General features: G+C 36.4%; 1 protein-coding gene across 2 annotated transcripts in view; it reads right to left on the bottom strand.

The window, feature by feature from the left end:
• LOC117434723 (ATP-binding cassette sub-family C member 8-like) overlaps positions 1-16,746 on the bottom strand; it is a 52,996-nt gene that overhangs the window by 10,426 nt on the left and 25,824 nt on the right. Inside the window, exons 14-27 of one of the 2 annotated variants that reach the window (XM_034057348.3) lie at positions 16,160-16,268; positions 15,791-15,901; positions 15,120-15,195; positions 14,918-15,023; positions 12,779-12,811; positions 11,862-11,900; positions 10,928-11,026; positions 8,232-8,316; positions 6,563-6,643; positions 4,773-4,910; positions 4,118-4,243; positions 3,744-3,843; positions 1,563-1,807; positions 130-296 (exon numbers count right to left, since the gene is read on the bottom strand). In XM_034057348.3, coding sequence (XP_033913239.3) covers positions 130-296; positions 1,563-1,807; positions 3,744-3,843; positions 4,118-4,243; positions 4,773-4,910; positions 6,563-6,643; positions 8,232-8,316; positions 10,928-11,026; positions 11,862-11,900; positions 12,779-12,811; positions 14,918-15,023; positions 15,120-15,195; positions 15,791-15,901; positions 16,160-16,268 — 1,515 coding nt within the window. The remainder of the gene's footprint in view (positions 1-129; positions 297-1,562; positions 1,808-3,743; positions 3,844-4,117; positions 4,244-4,772; positions 4,911-6,562; positions 6,644-8,231; positions 8,317-10,927; positions 11,027-11,861; positions 11,901-12,778; positions 12,812-14,917; positions 15,024-15,119; positions 15,196-15,790; positions 15,902-16,159; positions 16,269-16,746) is intronic. The other variant, XM_059003205.1, reaches the window with a different exon arrangement.

Here is a 16,746-nt window from a genome sequence, read left to right as displayed (position 1 = left end):
AAAAGAAAATATATTGCAATAAAGACATGAAAAAGTTGATGAACACATAATTATGAAATAGGATTTTTTTTTTTTTTTTTTAAGAACAATCTGTCCAGTCCTGACAAGCACTGTGACATTGTGCATTACCTCATTGGTGCCAATATGATCTTGTTCAGCAAACTGTGGTGCAGTTCCTTTGCTACCTTCAGACCAGTCCACTCCACAGCCACAGAGGTAATTAGACACAGTATGATCCCCAGGCAGCAGAGAATGCTGAACACCATGGAGTACGACGAATGGCTGAATCTACATTCCTGCAACATAAAATATAGTGAACCAGAAAACAGTTATTAAAGGAACTTCCATTTGTTTGGGTTACTTGAGTTAGATACATCTTTAAACCTAAACATTTTCGTTTTCCTGCTATCGTGCAGAACATATTTATCGATAATCCCCATTGTTACTATTTCTGGGCCAGGGAATATTTAAAAAACCTAAACTATTGGACCACAGCTGTTTTCTTACCAGCAGTGCTACAGAAACAGTAGGCAGCAGTACGACAGTGATAATTTGTTATCAATGAGACAACCCCCTGTGGCATTTACATGAGTCTGTCACATGAGGACATGACCTTTCCTCTACTCTGCTATCAGCAGGGGTTATGTCATGCATCATACAGTCATACAGTAGGACATATCTCGTGTGCTGCTGAAAAATATTCATAATATATCTAAGTAGGTTGCTGAAAAATCAGATATCTTGGTTTGTTTACATTTTAATTAGGGAAGTTAAAGGGAAGTAGGAATTTACTTGGACAGTTTCTTGGCATTCCGGAAAGGATAGCCTTGATTCTTTGCCAGTGCATCAGCGTTATATTTATCTGTTCTCAGATAAAGGATCATCCATTGCATTGAAAAATACATTGGTTTATGAGGGGTACATTATATTATGGGTGCGTGAAGAATGGTTTCACTAACTAAGCTCGCGTGAATCTACACCTAGACAGACATTCACATATACTGTACATGCCAGAAGACAAAACTAATACATGGAGAAAAAACAGTTTACAGAAAAATACTTTATTGATCACTTTGCCCTGAAGGTGGAGATAGACTTTTCCATCTAAAGATATTTATAGATAATCTTAACCATACAGTACATTTCACCTGGAAGATCTTTAGATTGGAAAGCCTTGGTCCCAGTCCACATCAAATCAACCAAAAAAATAAATTATTTAGAAGCACAAGTTTAATCAAATGCCTAAAAAAAACAGCCTTCCATGTACAGCTGCTGGTATATATTACAAGTTTGAGCATTTTAATAGTGCATGCCCTTTACCTACTTAGGAGCCCAATGATCCCATCTGATTTAAGAGTAGTATCTATCAACACATGCTACTCAGTGTTCCTCCCTGACTAACTGTTCCACTGTGGAATCCATTGCATAGCAGGAGCCCTGGCAGCAAATTTCTTCTCTCACAATACTAAAAAATGAATACTGTATTTTTGTAAAGATCTAGAACAATCAATTCCATCCTTAAATTGTTATCATTCCTATCTTGGCAACCCACTCCTAAGTACCTGGCTGACAGTGCAGTTCTTGTCGGAATTGATTTTGGCTGAAATGACGTCTGACGTCCACTTGGCGAGCCAGTAGTCGATGGCCAGCATGAGGGAGTGCTTGAAGAGCTGGGAGAGTAGCAGGAGTGGGAGGAGGAAGACGCCGGCCGAACTCAGGTATGTCCCGCATGCCCGCCAGGGGATCTTGGCCCTCTGCCGCAGGACAGAGGACATGTTGTCTTCATCGTCGCTCTCAATCAACTCCTCTGCAGCAGAACCATATATAAACGAGAAGGGCGACTGTGTTATTGCATAGCTAGGGTCTACAGAACTGCTTCCAAAGACTTTGTAAGCAGCACTGAGCAGGCTTCTAGATTTGCTAGATATCTTTCTGCTTCACAAAACAATATATCTGTGGACAGAACAGTAAAATTTAAACATATTAAACGGTTTCCTACTTAGTATTTTTTTGCCAAAGGCACCAACTGAATTTCACATTAGAATCAAAAAGGTCAAGTGTTTTTTATTCACAAAGTTCCATTTTCTTTAACTTAGGGGCTACTTGATGTATGTATTTTTACATTGACAATCTGTGGTTTATTCCTGCCATGACAATAGATGTATACATCTTTCAAGGCTTAGGTGATTAAACATTCAAAGCACTGATGGTACCCTTTTCTATTTTTACCTTTTTTTATCTGAAATGATAAGTCTTTGTTGCAATTGTAAAGTATGGTACTTTTCTGTATAATATAACCATCTGTCCACATATTTATTGTGATGTTTTATTGTCTCGCTGTTCTGTCAATATGGAGTATAAAATCTGTTGCTGTACGAGTAGATTAAACATGGCTCATTATGCATTAAGCAAATGGATTTGATATTGCATGTAAACTAACATAGATTTTTTTTAAATAATAAAGGTTTTCGTATTTTTATCTTCTCAATAATAAAAAAAAGATGAGTCGGTCTATATTCAATACAGAACAAGCATGTACAAGTGTTCTTTTCTTTGTTTAAAAAGCACACAATAAACAAGAGTGACTGAGAAGCTGTGTAAAATTTCACTCTAGTTTTTTGCCCCAGCTTCAGGATTAAGAGTAAGCAAACAGCTCATCAGTATGGACTTGGCTAGCTCAAGTTTCCACTGAGACATGAAAAAAACCACTGCTATCTCCTTCAGCAAAAACAATTCAACCTTTAGCCCAACCCCATATCGAGCTACCAGCCTGCCCTGTAATTGTTTTGTTTTTCTAGATAACAGTACTTACTGCCTCTGAGGTTCACTTTAGAATAGACTGGCACAGTAGTTACATGTTTGTGACCATATTTCATACAGTACAAGCATGTTGCTCAACATCACTTGATTGAGAGAGAAATTACAGTAAAAAGATGTCAATGAATCTATTTCCTGACCCACAGTCTCAGAACTGCACAGAGGTGCATGGGTTGAATGTTTGAAAGTGGTAATGACAGTGCAGCAGGAAAGTAACTTTGTAAGTCAATCTGTTTTCACAAACAATATAATTGAGAAAAAAGAAATGAAAATTAAAAGACACACACTCACAATTAATGACAAGTAAATGATATCCGATGAAACAGAAATTAAGTGAAACAGAAATTAAGTTAAAAACACACGTGGTAAAAACAAGTATGAAAAACTCAAAGAAAAAGATTTTAAAAAATCATCATCATCATTCTGGATTACTGTGCTTTACATTATTAAAGCCAAGTCATTTTATTTCATACACTAAGAACTGCTATTAATTATGACAACTGATTTGAAGAGGGAATACTGTTCATTAGATGATCTATTATATACAAGCATTTCAAGTTGCAGGTTACATTTGGATTTCAAAAGGAAGTTTCAGGACCCCTTATTAAATCAACTATCATGAATGAAAAATCTGTTAAAATAATACAATATTAAACATTACTAATAGTGTTTTTATTTTAATGATAGCAACTCATGTACAACGTACAAATAAAATACTTTGTATTGTGATATTTTGTAACAACTGTATAAGGGATAAGGGAGTCTGCTAAGAAATAAATAAATAATAATTATACCAACGACAGGAGGTGAAGCTGATCCAAAAACCAAACGAGGGTGGGACCAAAACAAAAACAGGACAACTAATGAGGATCATTTCACTGTAAATAATGGAGATCACAATTACAAAGTAATTTGCATGATCTTACCTTCATCCTCCTCCTCAGTTTTCATTAGCGCCTCTCTAGAGTACATGGCTCTGCGCAGGTTCTTCCTCTCCAGGACAGTCTTGCTTTCAGCTACAGTCTCCTGAAAGAAGATTCAAAAGCATGTGTAAACTTCAATAAGCATTTAAAACAAACCAAACACCTGTTCTGTACCTGTAAAAACTAAACTAAAATGAAAAATAAATAAATAGATCAATAAATAAATAGATTAACATTAAGAAATTGTTGGACCAAATCGTCCAATAAAACAGATATTAAAATGGCAGTTTGACAGAAACGATTCTGTTTGTACAGTAAAGAGATGGTGTTTATTACAGTGTTGCTACAGAACACATTACACAGTTTCAGCAGATCACCTTTTCCAGCTCCTGGTCTTGTCTGTTCATCAGGGTCTTCCAGTGTTCAAACAACTCTGGCTCAGAGTTCTGAATGTCCTTCAGTGTTCCCTCTCTCTGAATGGTACCATCCTTCATAGCAATGATCTACAGATATCCATTTGTAAAATCAATAATATTATCTTTTCAACACAAAATGGAGCTCAACATTATTATGCTAAACACAAAATGCATCATTATTACATTATTCTAAGAAGAAAACACAGTAAAAGAAGTATATTTTGACAGTTGCAACTCTTGTAGAAAAAATATATAAAAATACATAAAATACTACAACAACTACTACTACTAATACAAATAATACAAATATTATTACTGACAACCGACAAGTGTAACTCTAATAGTGATAACCTATAACCTAAGGTTAATGGCCAGGGAGTATGCCTTTTACTGCGTCTAGGGTTCTTTTAGAGCCCGCTTATGGCAAGACTCCACTGGCAATATTATAGCCTTTACCCAGTAGGATCCTATTGGCATGCTTTGAACCATTTCGTTTGGTTCACTTTTGCACCTGGATATTTAACTCCAATGAAACAGGTTTCTATTTAAAAGGAGTTGAAAATCTGTCCTTGTTAGCAGCCTCTGTACTGCAGAGGAATGAGGGAGAGCTCCTCACCCAGTCTGCATGTGGAAGGTACTGGAGCTTGTGGGTGACCAGCACCACTGTCCTTTTGTCGTCCCTCAGCATCTTCAGGATCCCATCTTGCATGAGGTGATCGCTGAGGTGGATGTCGAGAGCCGAGAAAGGATCATCCTATACAAAGAGAGAAATTACTTTTGAATTATACAAAATGATCTTCCTTTTGGTGGGGAGGGGATTAAGCATGTCCCCGGGTGCAATCCATTGGTATCCATCATTCAGGTTTAGATGTGATATGAAGAGCTTTCTACTAGCTTGGCACACCACTGACCGTATAGGCAGGCTCTATATGCATGAGACTGTGTGCGGTAAACCTGTGCAGGTCCATTTCAGTGTAGTAGTAAGAAGAAGAAATACTTTTAGGCAATGGTTAAATTGCTATTCATAATTATGAATTTAATTTGGGCCCGCAGTGCTTGTAAGTTTGAACAGACTGTCCCCAAATTCTGTTGTTATCCTTACAAATCTGCTGTCAACCAGTGCTTGCTCCTGATCAGCAATGCTGTGTCACAGAAGCAGCAAGAGGTGGCAAGGATCAAATCAATAGAATCCTGTGGTTTCACATGCCTGGGTAATAGCGCAGTGTTTCTGTAGGGAGACACACACTGGATTGAGACGCAGTATGGATCCCAATATCAAAGGCTTGTTATGCTGGGATTTTAATCAACCTCTAAAAACAGGAGAACAGCAACTTGAGACAGATGAGCAGAAAGAGTTTGCTAGCTTTGCAATTTCAAGGTAATGCGAAATATTGAACTGCCTTTCATACATTGTGTCTGAAAGTTGGGAAATCTCAAAGTCATCAGTTCCATTTGTAAGGGAGTGCTGGCCAGGTACCCCAGATTAATATAGATAGTTGTTATTGTGTTGTAAACCCAGGTATTCTGGTTCAGAGGCCTATACTTTGTCTGCTATGCTACAAGAGCTCTGTCAGTCTCGATCTACAGTTGTTAATACTCAATTCTAGCAAGTAGAGAGAGAATTTACACAGTACACCCACAACAAGTAAAAAGCACAGCATTGCTCAATGTCTAATTCCAGACATTACCAGGTTGTCATTCGTGTGTAAAATGTATCCATCCCAGAATAAGGATTTTCTTTATGTATAAAGTACATCTGTGATATTGTGTCTCATCCTTCAGGACAGGAATATAAAGCAAGATAAAGAGCATGACTGTTATGAAATGTATTTCCTATTGACAGCTAAAAATAAGGATGAAAGAAAAATATCCAGGAAGCTTGCCACTGATGAGTGGTGTCTTATTAATGAGGCTGTCAGATAACACAGCCGCTATTTTGGATTACCTTTAATGTGTATTCTTAGAAAACTGTAACCTTGAATGCAATATTTTGCCAAACTTGTTTTATTCCACTAGCATATTTGCCAATCCAAATTGATGAATTTGACTGAAACTAAAGACTTTTTTTAACGTTTCAGTTATTTAGTTTGGATTCTCCTCACTCGTGGCTGCCTGTCAGTCTGTGTTATTACTTTTCAACAGACAGTGGCATTATGGCAGCAACAGACAGAATGCACTCCATTCTGAGAATGCAGATCGATTGTAAGTTTCAAAATCAATTAAAGTGATTACCCTGAGCTCATGAGTGGACATTTCTTAATAACAAGGCTGTCCTGTGCCCTGCCAGTGCAATTCCAAGATCCTTTAACCTGCTGATCTTTGCTCATAGAGCCGAGAGCGGGATTGCATTGAAGAAACGCACGATGCTGAAGACCCCTCTATAATGAATTAAAGCAGCCTACTCACCAGAAACACCACGTTGGTCTGTTGGTAGAGGGCTCTCGCTACACTGATGCGTTGGCGCTGCCCCCCTGACAGATTGATCCCCTAAGGCAAAACACATTCATTGCATCAGTGAATCAAAGGAACGGCATTATTGTTAAATAAAGTTATTTTACAAACACATAATTTAACTGACTGACACTTAATTATAGCACAGAAGCTAATGATATGTTCAAAAGAGATATTCATTTGTGGTCTCTAATGTAATCTGTTCTTTAAGGGTAGATATTGAGGATCGTTCTACTGATACCGGTTTTACTGGGTTTTTTTCAGTTACTTAGGCATTTCCCATAACAGGTAATGGTGACCTCAACACATCTAGGCAAGCCTGAATCTCAGAAAACTGGTATGTATATAAAAATATAAATAAAAGCAGGAACAGCAGGAAGTAGTGGTAAGAACAGCATTTAAGAATATATGACATAATGTGATGGGGTGCTAGCTCGCCCCTATAAAGTTGTGTTTTGTTATTGTTGTATTTTTACTATTTTTATTATGGTTTTTGTGATTCTTGGTTTGTTTTGGATTGGTAGGGAGGGGGTTAAATTCCTCTCTGTAAAAATGCATGTGAGAATGTGGCTGGAGCCTTAAGTGTTTAATTGTTAATTATTAGTTAATTGGGCTCCAGCCACAGACTATAAAAGACAGCTGAAACCCTTTGTTAGGGAGAGGGTTTTTTTTTTGGGTGAGTTTGTTTGTTGCTGTGCTGTGCTGTGCTGTGCTGTGCTGTGCTGTGCTGTGCAGTGCAGTGCAGTGCAGTGTAGTTTAGTTTAGTTTTGAAAAAAAGAAACTGTAGTGAAGGTGAATGCCCAGCCTACAATTCTGTATTTTGTTTGAACCTTTTTGTTGGCCCTTGTGCCTAGTTTTGATTATTTTTTTGTTTAATAAAGATCATTATTTTGCCCCTTCCACTGTCTCTGAGCCTCAAACCTCTGTCATCCTGCCACACATAAATACAGTTTTACAGGTTATATTTTGTATTACAGAAATAGATCATTAATAGCAATATACTATTTGAAATCATCCTAAGCACTGTCAATACAACAAGGAGGTTGTGGTTCTGTTTTATTATCCATACACTTTTGGAGTTATTAATGGATAAAAAATATTTAATAAATTAGTCAGCAAGAAGATGCATACATAGATAACATCAAATACAATTTTGTTCCTCCACCTTCTGCAAAACATTCATTTAATGTGTATGTTCATCACTCTATTAAGTTTTAGCACCAAGGAGACCTGACACATCTTAAACTGCGGATGTAGTTATCTTTATGTATCTTAGAACAGTATGTGCATCAAAATACTGATTTGTTTCTACATTTTACCATATTTTATTTATCATATTTTTTACCCTCTTATTATTCAGAAATAACAAGGGCTACATTCAATCTCCATGGACGGTAAACTCAAGTGACTGGTAATACGTATTTTAATGCACTTTTAAACACAATGTTGTGGAAATAGGCTGTTTTAAACTGTTATTTTATCTATTGAAAAAGGTATACATTGGATTAAAACAAGTAAAGCAGTCTTTCCAGTCAAAAGTAAGTCAAAATGAGGCCTCACAAGCTTGCAGATCCAAAAACAAAACCAATACTTGGATAGGTAAGGTAAGGACTATGTCACTGACCCTCTCTCCTATCTGTGTCTGGTCTCCATGGGGAAGAATGTCGATATCTGGCTGTAGGGAGCATGCATCAATCACTGCTTTGTACCTGAGGAATTTAATACAAAACAGTAGGTTATGACATTCACAATGAAATATAGTGTTATAGATTTTAAACTGCATCCCTGCTTCCCATTATATTAACAACAGGGTCCAAGGAAAGTGATTATATATATATTAGAAACTGAAATCTCTCAGAATCCCAGCACTCATATAAATGTTAATTGAGAATTTTATTTGCTCATCTTTGGAGAATATGTAATGTCTCCACTTCATGCAAGTTCTGAACAAAACTAGCGTGTGTGATTTATAATGAAAATGCCAACATGCATTGGATACAGTGTGAGTGTTATGGAATATGCTTAGCTCACTGAATGGAACACAACACAATCAATACATACTTCAACGCATATGGAATAATAAATGGGCTGCATTTATAATTCCACAGAAGAGCGAAACTCGAGAACCCTTGTTATTTTTTATAATATATGGATTCCACGGCTTTCAAGGTTTATATTGAAGGTACTTGGAGGTACAGAGAATTGCATCACAAATTGTTAGGAAAGTCACATACAGGCAATGTGTCGCCACATGGCTTGATTATAACTTTTTGACATAACTTTGCTAAATTACTTTTTTTCCCTTGTATAAGCTGAGATGCAATTATAGTACTTATCCATATATTATAGTAAAGCAATTTAACGTTTAACAAAAACATTTACTTACCACTACAGCATAAAACCAAATGCTTAAGAGTTAAATTATTATGTAAAGAAAGACATTTTAGGGTTTCATCAATGGTTTTAGACTATGCTTTAGATGCACACAACAGTGTAATATATATAGGTTCTAAGATGCGTTTTTTCTGTTGCATAATGATTTCCCATGCACAGTCCCTAGCAGGTTTTACTTATAGTCTAGTTTCCATGCATTGTATTGAAGTTTAAAGTTTAAAAACCCTTATATATTAAACCATATTGTCTCACACACCACAGAGGTCAAAGCTTTTAAAAAAAGATATTTCATTCACTAAACTGAACTGAGACACTTCCATTGTAGCAAACTGACACCTTGTGATCTGCTTGTACGTGTGGAGATAAGGTGTGTGGAAACAGCATTGGAACAAAGTGTTTTGTTTGGAGTCTATTAACCAACTGGCTCAGGTCCTACTAAAAGCAGAGTAAATAAAACCTGTGCTCAACCCACCTGACAGCTTCTCACTCGTATTCTGATAGACAAATACTGCAGTCACAGGATGATTCATAATGGATATTTACCTAACACAGGTTAGGTAAATATCCATTATGAATCATCATGATACCATTTTCTTCCCTAACTCGAAGATCCATTTATCAAAAGGATGAAAGACAATAAAAGTAGATTATGCAGTCTGGTTTCTCGGTTCAATTGCAAATATATATTTAAGCAAAATCATTTAGAAAAACATTGTTATCTAATATATTAGAGATGGTAGAAAAATAAAAAAAAATAATACAAATAAATAGAAATTAAAATAATGAGTTTTCAGTTTATCAATTCGTTTCCTTCTTAATTAAGGATTTCCAGTGATTGATGAGTATCCTGTTGGATTCTGATTATCCTTGGATACAGAGCTGTTGCTGGTTTTGAATTAGAACATAAGAAGAACATAAAAAAGTTTACAAACGAGAGGAGGCCATTCGGCCCATCTTGCTTGTTTGGTTGTTAGTAGCTTATTGATCCCAGACTCTCATCAAGCAGCTTCTTGAAGGATCCCAGGGTGTCAGCTTCAACAACATTACTGGGGAGTTGGTTCCAGACCCTAACAATACTCTGTGTAAAAAAATGCCTACTATTTTCTGTTCTGAATGCCCCTTTATCTAATCTCCATTTGTGACCCCTGGCCCTTGTTTCTTTTTTCAGGTCGAAAAAGTCCCTTGGGTCGACATTGTCCATACCATTTAGAATTTTGAATGCTTGAATCAGATCGCCGCATAGTCTTCTTTGTTCAAGACTGAATAGATTCAATTCTTTAAGGCTGTCTGCATATGACATGCCATTTAAATCTGGAATAATTCTGGTCGCTCTTCTTTGCACTCTTTCTAGAGCAGCAGTATCCTTTTTGTAGCGAGGTGACCAGAACTGAACACAATATTCTAGATGAGGTCTTACTAATGCATTGTAAAGTTTTAATATTACTTCCCTTGATTTAAATTCAACACTTTTCACTATATATCCAAGCATCTTGTTGGCCTTTTTTATAGCTTCCCCACATTGTCTAGATGAAGACATTTATGAGTCAACATAAACTCCTAGGACTTTTTCATAGATTCCTTCGTCAATTTCAGTATCTCCCATATGATATTTATAATGCACATTTTTATTGCCTGTGTGCAGTACCTTACACTTTTCTCTATTAAATGTCATTTGCCATGTGTCTGCCCAGTTCTGAATGCTGTCTAGATCATTTTGAATGATCTTTGCTGCTGCAACAGTGTTTGCCACGCCTCCTATTTTTGTGTCATGTGCAAATTTAACAAGTTTGCTTACTATACCAGAATCTAAGTCATTAATGTAGATTAAGAATAGCAGATGACCTAATTCTCTGTACTAATATATATATATATGGGGAAAGAGGGAGACGGTTATTCCTTATAACATTATAAAAGACAGGATATTACCTCTGTTTATTGAAGGGCATTTCAAAGATGATGTTCTCCACCACAGTTGCATTTAAAAGCCAGGGCTTCTGGGATGCATAGGCCACAGATCCTCTTTTTCTAGTCACAATGAAATGAAAATACAATGGGAAATGGTGGCAGTCACAGGAGAGCCCAATAATTCCACTGTTCTCATCTCTGTATACATTTTTATTTTATATTTTCATTATCACTGGGCTAATTTACATTACCTTCAAGATAATGCAGTAAAGTATCATCATGGTAAAACATGTTTTACATTTTTGTATTTTTTGTTATGTATCACAAAAGTCTTTGCCATCACTCTACTTTTGTAGTAGAGAAACCTATATTAGTGTATTGCATTCGGTTTATTAAAAACCTATAGTAGTGTATTACATTCAGTTTATTAAAAACCTATATTAGTGTGTTGCATTTGGTTTATTAAAAACCTATATTAGTGTGTTGCATTTGGTTTATTAAAAACCTATAGTAGTGTATTACATTCAGTTTATTAAAAACCTATATTAGTGTGTTGCATTTGGTTTATTAAAAACCTATATTAGTGTATTGCATTTGGTTTATTAAAAACCTATAGTAGTGTATTGCATTCATTTTATTAAAAATGGTTACTACAGGCTTCTGATGATTTATTTAATCTAGCAGAAAATATCAAGGTCTTTGAGCAACATTTAAGATAGAAGACATCAGCTTTAGTCTTCGTGTTTGGTACAGCTTTGGTCCTCAATGTCAACACATATTAATAGCAACTTAATTAGCTTTGGGATTAAAAGATAATAGATTTCTGATAATATAATGAACTCTCTGAAAATCTATGGGAATCAGGAAAACACCATTTAATTCCCAATGGGAAGAAATTAGTTGAGCTACACTGTTTATAAATAGACAATTACAACTCTGCCAAGAAGTCATGTACCTTACATCACCATCAAGGGCTGAGTCCTTCTCAATGGGGCTGCAAAGTCAAAAAGAAACACTTTGATAGACATTTACAGTATGTGAGTGTAAGTGTGAATGATAATCATGATTGTGTATAATGACACCACTTCTTTATCATGTCATTATGCTTCACTCACAGAGTCTTACAAGAAAAAAACCCACCAGTGACTATGAGTCTAGCTTCGAGTACATCAATACATCAATATTATTCAGTAGACCTTAGTAAATTGATTAATTAAGATTCTTACTAACAAGTGGAAAAACCTAACAACAAATGAACAGACAGTGGTTCTCCAAGATACAGCTCCGTTAGCCCTACCAATCACAGGTCAGGACTGTAGCAGCAGATCACTGTGACCTTTGAAACCCTCTAAAACTTGTGCTAAGGAATATACATACAGGTTTCATAACAATTTTGTGAGCAGTTCTTATACAGTAAGTGTGATATATTTTACATAGGTTCCCAAGCACATACAGTGTGGATTCAGGCAGGTTTTATCATCCTTGAAGGAGATGGAATATAGAGTTGTCTGCACTTTATCCCGTGGAGTATAATGAAGCAACCCTGAACCCTGCAGTGTAACCACTAACCTGTCCGTCTTTTTAGTCGTTAATAGTTACACTCTAGTGTACCAGATGTAACTATAGGCTAGCCATGATTCTAAGAGCTCAGTTGAGGCTACAGGATTGCTTTAACATCACCAGGATGTGATGACAATAACAGAGAATGATACAAAGTGAATCCCAACAAGAAAAAAAGAGTACATTCATTAAGATATCTCTGATATTTCATGCCTCTACTGAGTGGCTGTTTAAATCTATCTTTGTTAAGAAAAGCAACCGATTATTATTATGTATGGTATAGTTGACACTGTAGTATAGTAGAAGTAATACCTGTCTTCTCCCTCTGACTTGTGATCAGACATGCTGTTGAAACAGAGACCAAGAAGAATTAGGTAAGGTATTAAAAACAATGAGTGATGACAGCCCTGGCACATCACACCAGTCAACCCTTTCTTTTTGCACATACGTTATAAGTAAGTGTAGAGCTCTGGCTCTATTTAGTAAGAGTAATGGCTGTAAAATAACAACAGCAGCTGTGGAGCTGGAAAGCAAAGAGGGCTTATTTCTTTTGCACCTATCAGGTGCAGGAGAAGACTTCAGAAAGATGTCAATGTTTGTGATGCCATCGGTTAAGTTACATGTAATCTGACCGAATGGCAAACAGCCTGTAAACTTGCTGAAGAGGTGCTGATGATTGAAACAACATTAATAACTATGTGAGCCTTGCTCCAGTGTTACATTTTTGGTTTATCTGAAAGGGAAACAATTTCAATTTTACAACACAGAAACATGCAGGTGTACCTAAAGTTGAGGGAACATGCAGTCACATTTTCAGGAACAGTGGCTTGAAAGCTGGTTCCAGGAGACCAGGAGACCAAGTTTGAGGCAAAACCCCAAGTCTCTCCTGGCGTGCCATGCAGTGGCCTGAAACCTAGTCTCCTGAAACCAAGCTCCAAGCCACAAAGTGGTTTAGTGTTCCCTCAGCTTCTTCTTTCTAATTTTACAATATTGAATCAACTGTGTCTGGTGTCTGTTTACATTCTTCAGTAGTTCTGTCTTCTTCACACTGTAATATATCAGTTTACTGGGGGAGATGGACAGACTTGAGCCAAATGGGCATTCTACTGCTACTGCTGGAGTTTTACACTACATCTTCAAACTGAAAAGCAGAAAAAAAAATAAATAATGTTATTTCTATGCTTCCTGTATTTGTTTGGCTGAGTATAGTACAATATAATTAAAGGCTGAAATAGAATCTCAGCAGCAATTACAACAGCAGATAATTTTGTTGTAATGATTCTTAATGGCAGATGACTAATAGAGCTGCACAGTTTTCTGTGGCTTTAAGAAAAAACAAACAAAAACAATTACATTTAATCATGGTATTCAATTCATTTCCATGATACATTATTTTGTACATATAACATATAACATGCATTATCCAAATGTATAATTAATGGTCAATGTTTTAGCCATTAGCATTATCACATTTTTGCAATGTTAGGGCAGACCTGCATTTTGCTGTGTCATGGTTACTAGCCCTCCCTATGGTACCTTGTCACTGTTACACTGTTTTGCGCCACTGAAAAAACAAGTACTGAACAACTACTAATTGCTTCACTTCTTACAAGCTCTAATCTATACTATATAATACACCAGCATATCTGTTTTTATTCAATCTAAAGACACATCATTGAATGTGGATCTTGAGAGACTTAAGAAATAGTGGATGATTAGATGTTTGATTGGACAGTGAGGGTTCTGCAGGAGTTGAGTCAGAGGCTCATTTGGGGGTGTCTCCTCTCCAGGCCACAGCTCAGTGGTTTTAGGGGTTTTTTGGTATATTTTCAAGCAAGACATCAAACCCAAGTTTGCTCTTCTTTGGGGACAAAGATTCTTTTTACATAACTATAGAACAGTCAATGATTTAATATAATAAAATATCCTGTGTTTTTAAATACAAACAAACAAACAAACTGTAACACAAGACTGCTGTAAACTTTGTTTTGCAGGAACAAACCTCACTAAACAATCAGTCGTTTGTACATCCCTAAGGGAAAGATTGATTTTGAGTCATGAAGAGTCCTTTGATGCTTATTATACTGGAACAAGGTCTTGAAGTCCAGCCCAGATGCAAGACAGGAACATTTATCCTAAACGCTTAAAGATGCCTTCCAGTATTAGTACTGTTTATCAACATGACCTGTCCCTTTTAAACTCAAAAGGACAACTAATAAGGAACTATCTGCTGTATTTGGCAAACGGCTAGAAAAGAAGAAAATAAGATCCAGGCAAGTAAATAAACATGCCAGCTAAAAGGGTCAGTATATTTGGTACTGAGCATGTATCTGACTAAGTTCTAATATTAGCTGTATCTGTTTGCTGAAGTACATATGACAGCTGCCATGGTTTTAATTAGTCACCACTTATAAACCTAGCTATGCGAGACATTTGAGAAGCTCCATATACCTGTTCCAGTAAACACTTCCAGAAATCTTCTGCATTTCTCCGAGGGCTGCCAGGAGTAAAGACGATTTCCCACAACCCACCTGTCCTACAATCATAGTCAATTGGCCTATAAAATAAAGTCAATAAAAACAATTAATATAAAGGACTCATATTATAAAAGTTTATTTTTAAATATTCAAAATGTAACTTTTTTCCCCCTTACCATAAGGAATCCTTATATCAATATTGGACAATGTAGGAGATCCATCAGGCATCCAAGTGAAATATCCATTTGTAATCTGTTTAAATACAAGAACAGCAATTAAAAGAAGCACATGAGTTTATTGCAGTTTACAAGGGGAAACCCATTCAGGTAACAAGTACTAAAAGAGGCTGGTTGAAAGGATAGATATGAGAGTAATTGGTTTTGCATAAACTTTCTATTACTATCACTGATGCTGATACCAGTTAACATCGCTAACTCCTGCAGGCATTTCCAGATTTTGTAGCCACATATATTCCTATCAAATTAATAAATACATACAAACAAATAAATACAATAACATGATTCTTAGCATACCTCTTGCAAAGCACAGATGAACATTGTTATTTGAATACATCTCTCTGCTATTTACTTTCATTGGGGGAGCTATGAGTTTCTATGATAACATTGTACAGTTTGAATAAAGGCACTGCTGCCAAGCCAAATGACTGATTCAGTAAAAGTCAGTGGAAGCAACACATACCTGACTTTTTATGTGTATGTTTAAATTCTTACAATACAGTGGCTCTAGCATTAACTACCGTTAACATGCTTTACCACCCAAGTTCTATTCAGCAGTTTGGTCTTAAAAGCCAGCGGTGAGTGTTGGGTAATATAGACTGTTCTTTCACCTTGATACAAACATCCTCTTCCACTGATGTCTCCTTCTCCGTCTCTCTCTGGGAGCTGTAACTGCTCCAGTCCTCCCGAGCAGGCCGTTTGCGGTTAACAACTTTTAGGGGCTGTGTGGGAACGGGACCAAAAAGAAGAGTGTCAAAGGATTGTAAAACACCAACCAAAACAAAGCAAGTCAAGTACAAAGAAATCCTAGCTCATTACTCCAAATACAGCTTGTATTACACTGGATTTGGGCTCCCACGATTACTGGTATTAATGTTCTGAGGACAGCAGGAAGTGAGAAGATTGTTGTCATGCCTCTAAAGGAATGTGTGAGGGATTAAACAGCTGGGGCCTGACTGGAAAGTTCTGCTTTTACTCACAAAGGCCTGGTATTTGGTGTGGCTGCCAGAGCTCAGCTGCACAGCGGCCTTGTACTCGTGCTCCTCTCCAATCTCTTCACTAGAGAAGAACTCGCTCAATTTCTGCACACTGAGGGTGAGAGAGAAACGTGCTTGTATTAGTTCACCTCATCAAGACATAATGTAAGATAAATCAAGAAGTAAATGGGCATTTAATAAAAGCTGTTTCATTTGTTCACTTAAACTAATAGTCTAGATGATATCATCAGATCTATCTTTTGAGAAATGTAGTGCTGCACATAGAATTAACTGTAAATACAAGATAACTGAATAAAAACACCTTTTAATTATAAGGGCTTCTGTATTTCGGGTTTTATTAATTGTATTTTTAGCTATTTTTGAGTTTTATGTAAATCAGGTTTTTTTCGGGGCTTTCGTTTTTTATATACTGTATGAAATTAGTGTTTTCAGTTACTTTCCAAAACGCTTGAGCATTTCTGTCAAAATATGTATAGTAGTAACTCAACAGTACTTGTACACTTAAGTTGTACCTTCCACAATGAAATCCCTATGGTAACGGGCACATTCTTCTGGGGTTTTTGTGTGTA

This window comes from Acipenser ruthenus, chromosome 28, assembly GCF_902713425.1.
Source record: "Acipenser ruthenus chromosome 28, fAciRut3.2 maternal haplotype, whole genome shotgun sequence".
Taxonomy (NCBI): domain Eukaryota; kingdom Metazoa; phylum Chordata; class Actinopteri; order Acipenseriformes; family Acipenseridae; genus Acipenser; species Acipenser ruthenus.
This window is presented reverse-complemented; position numbering and strand designations above follow the sequence as displayed.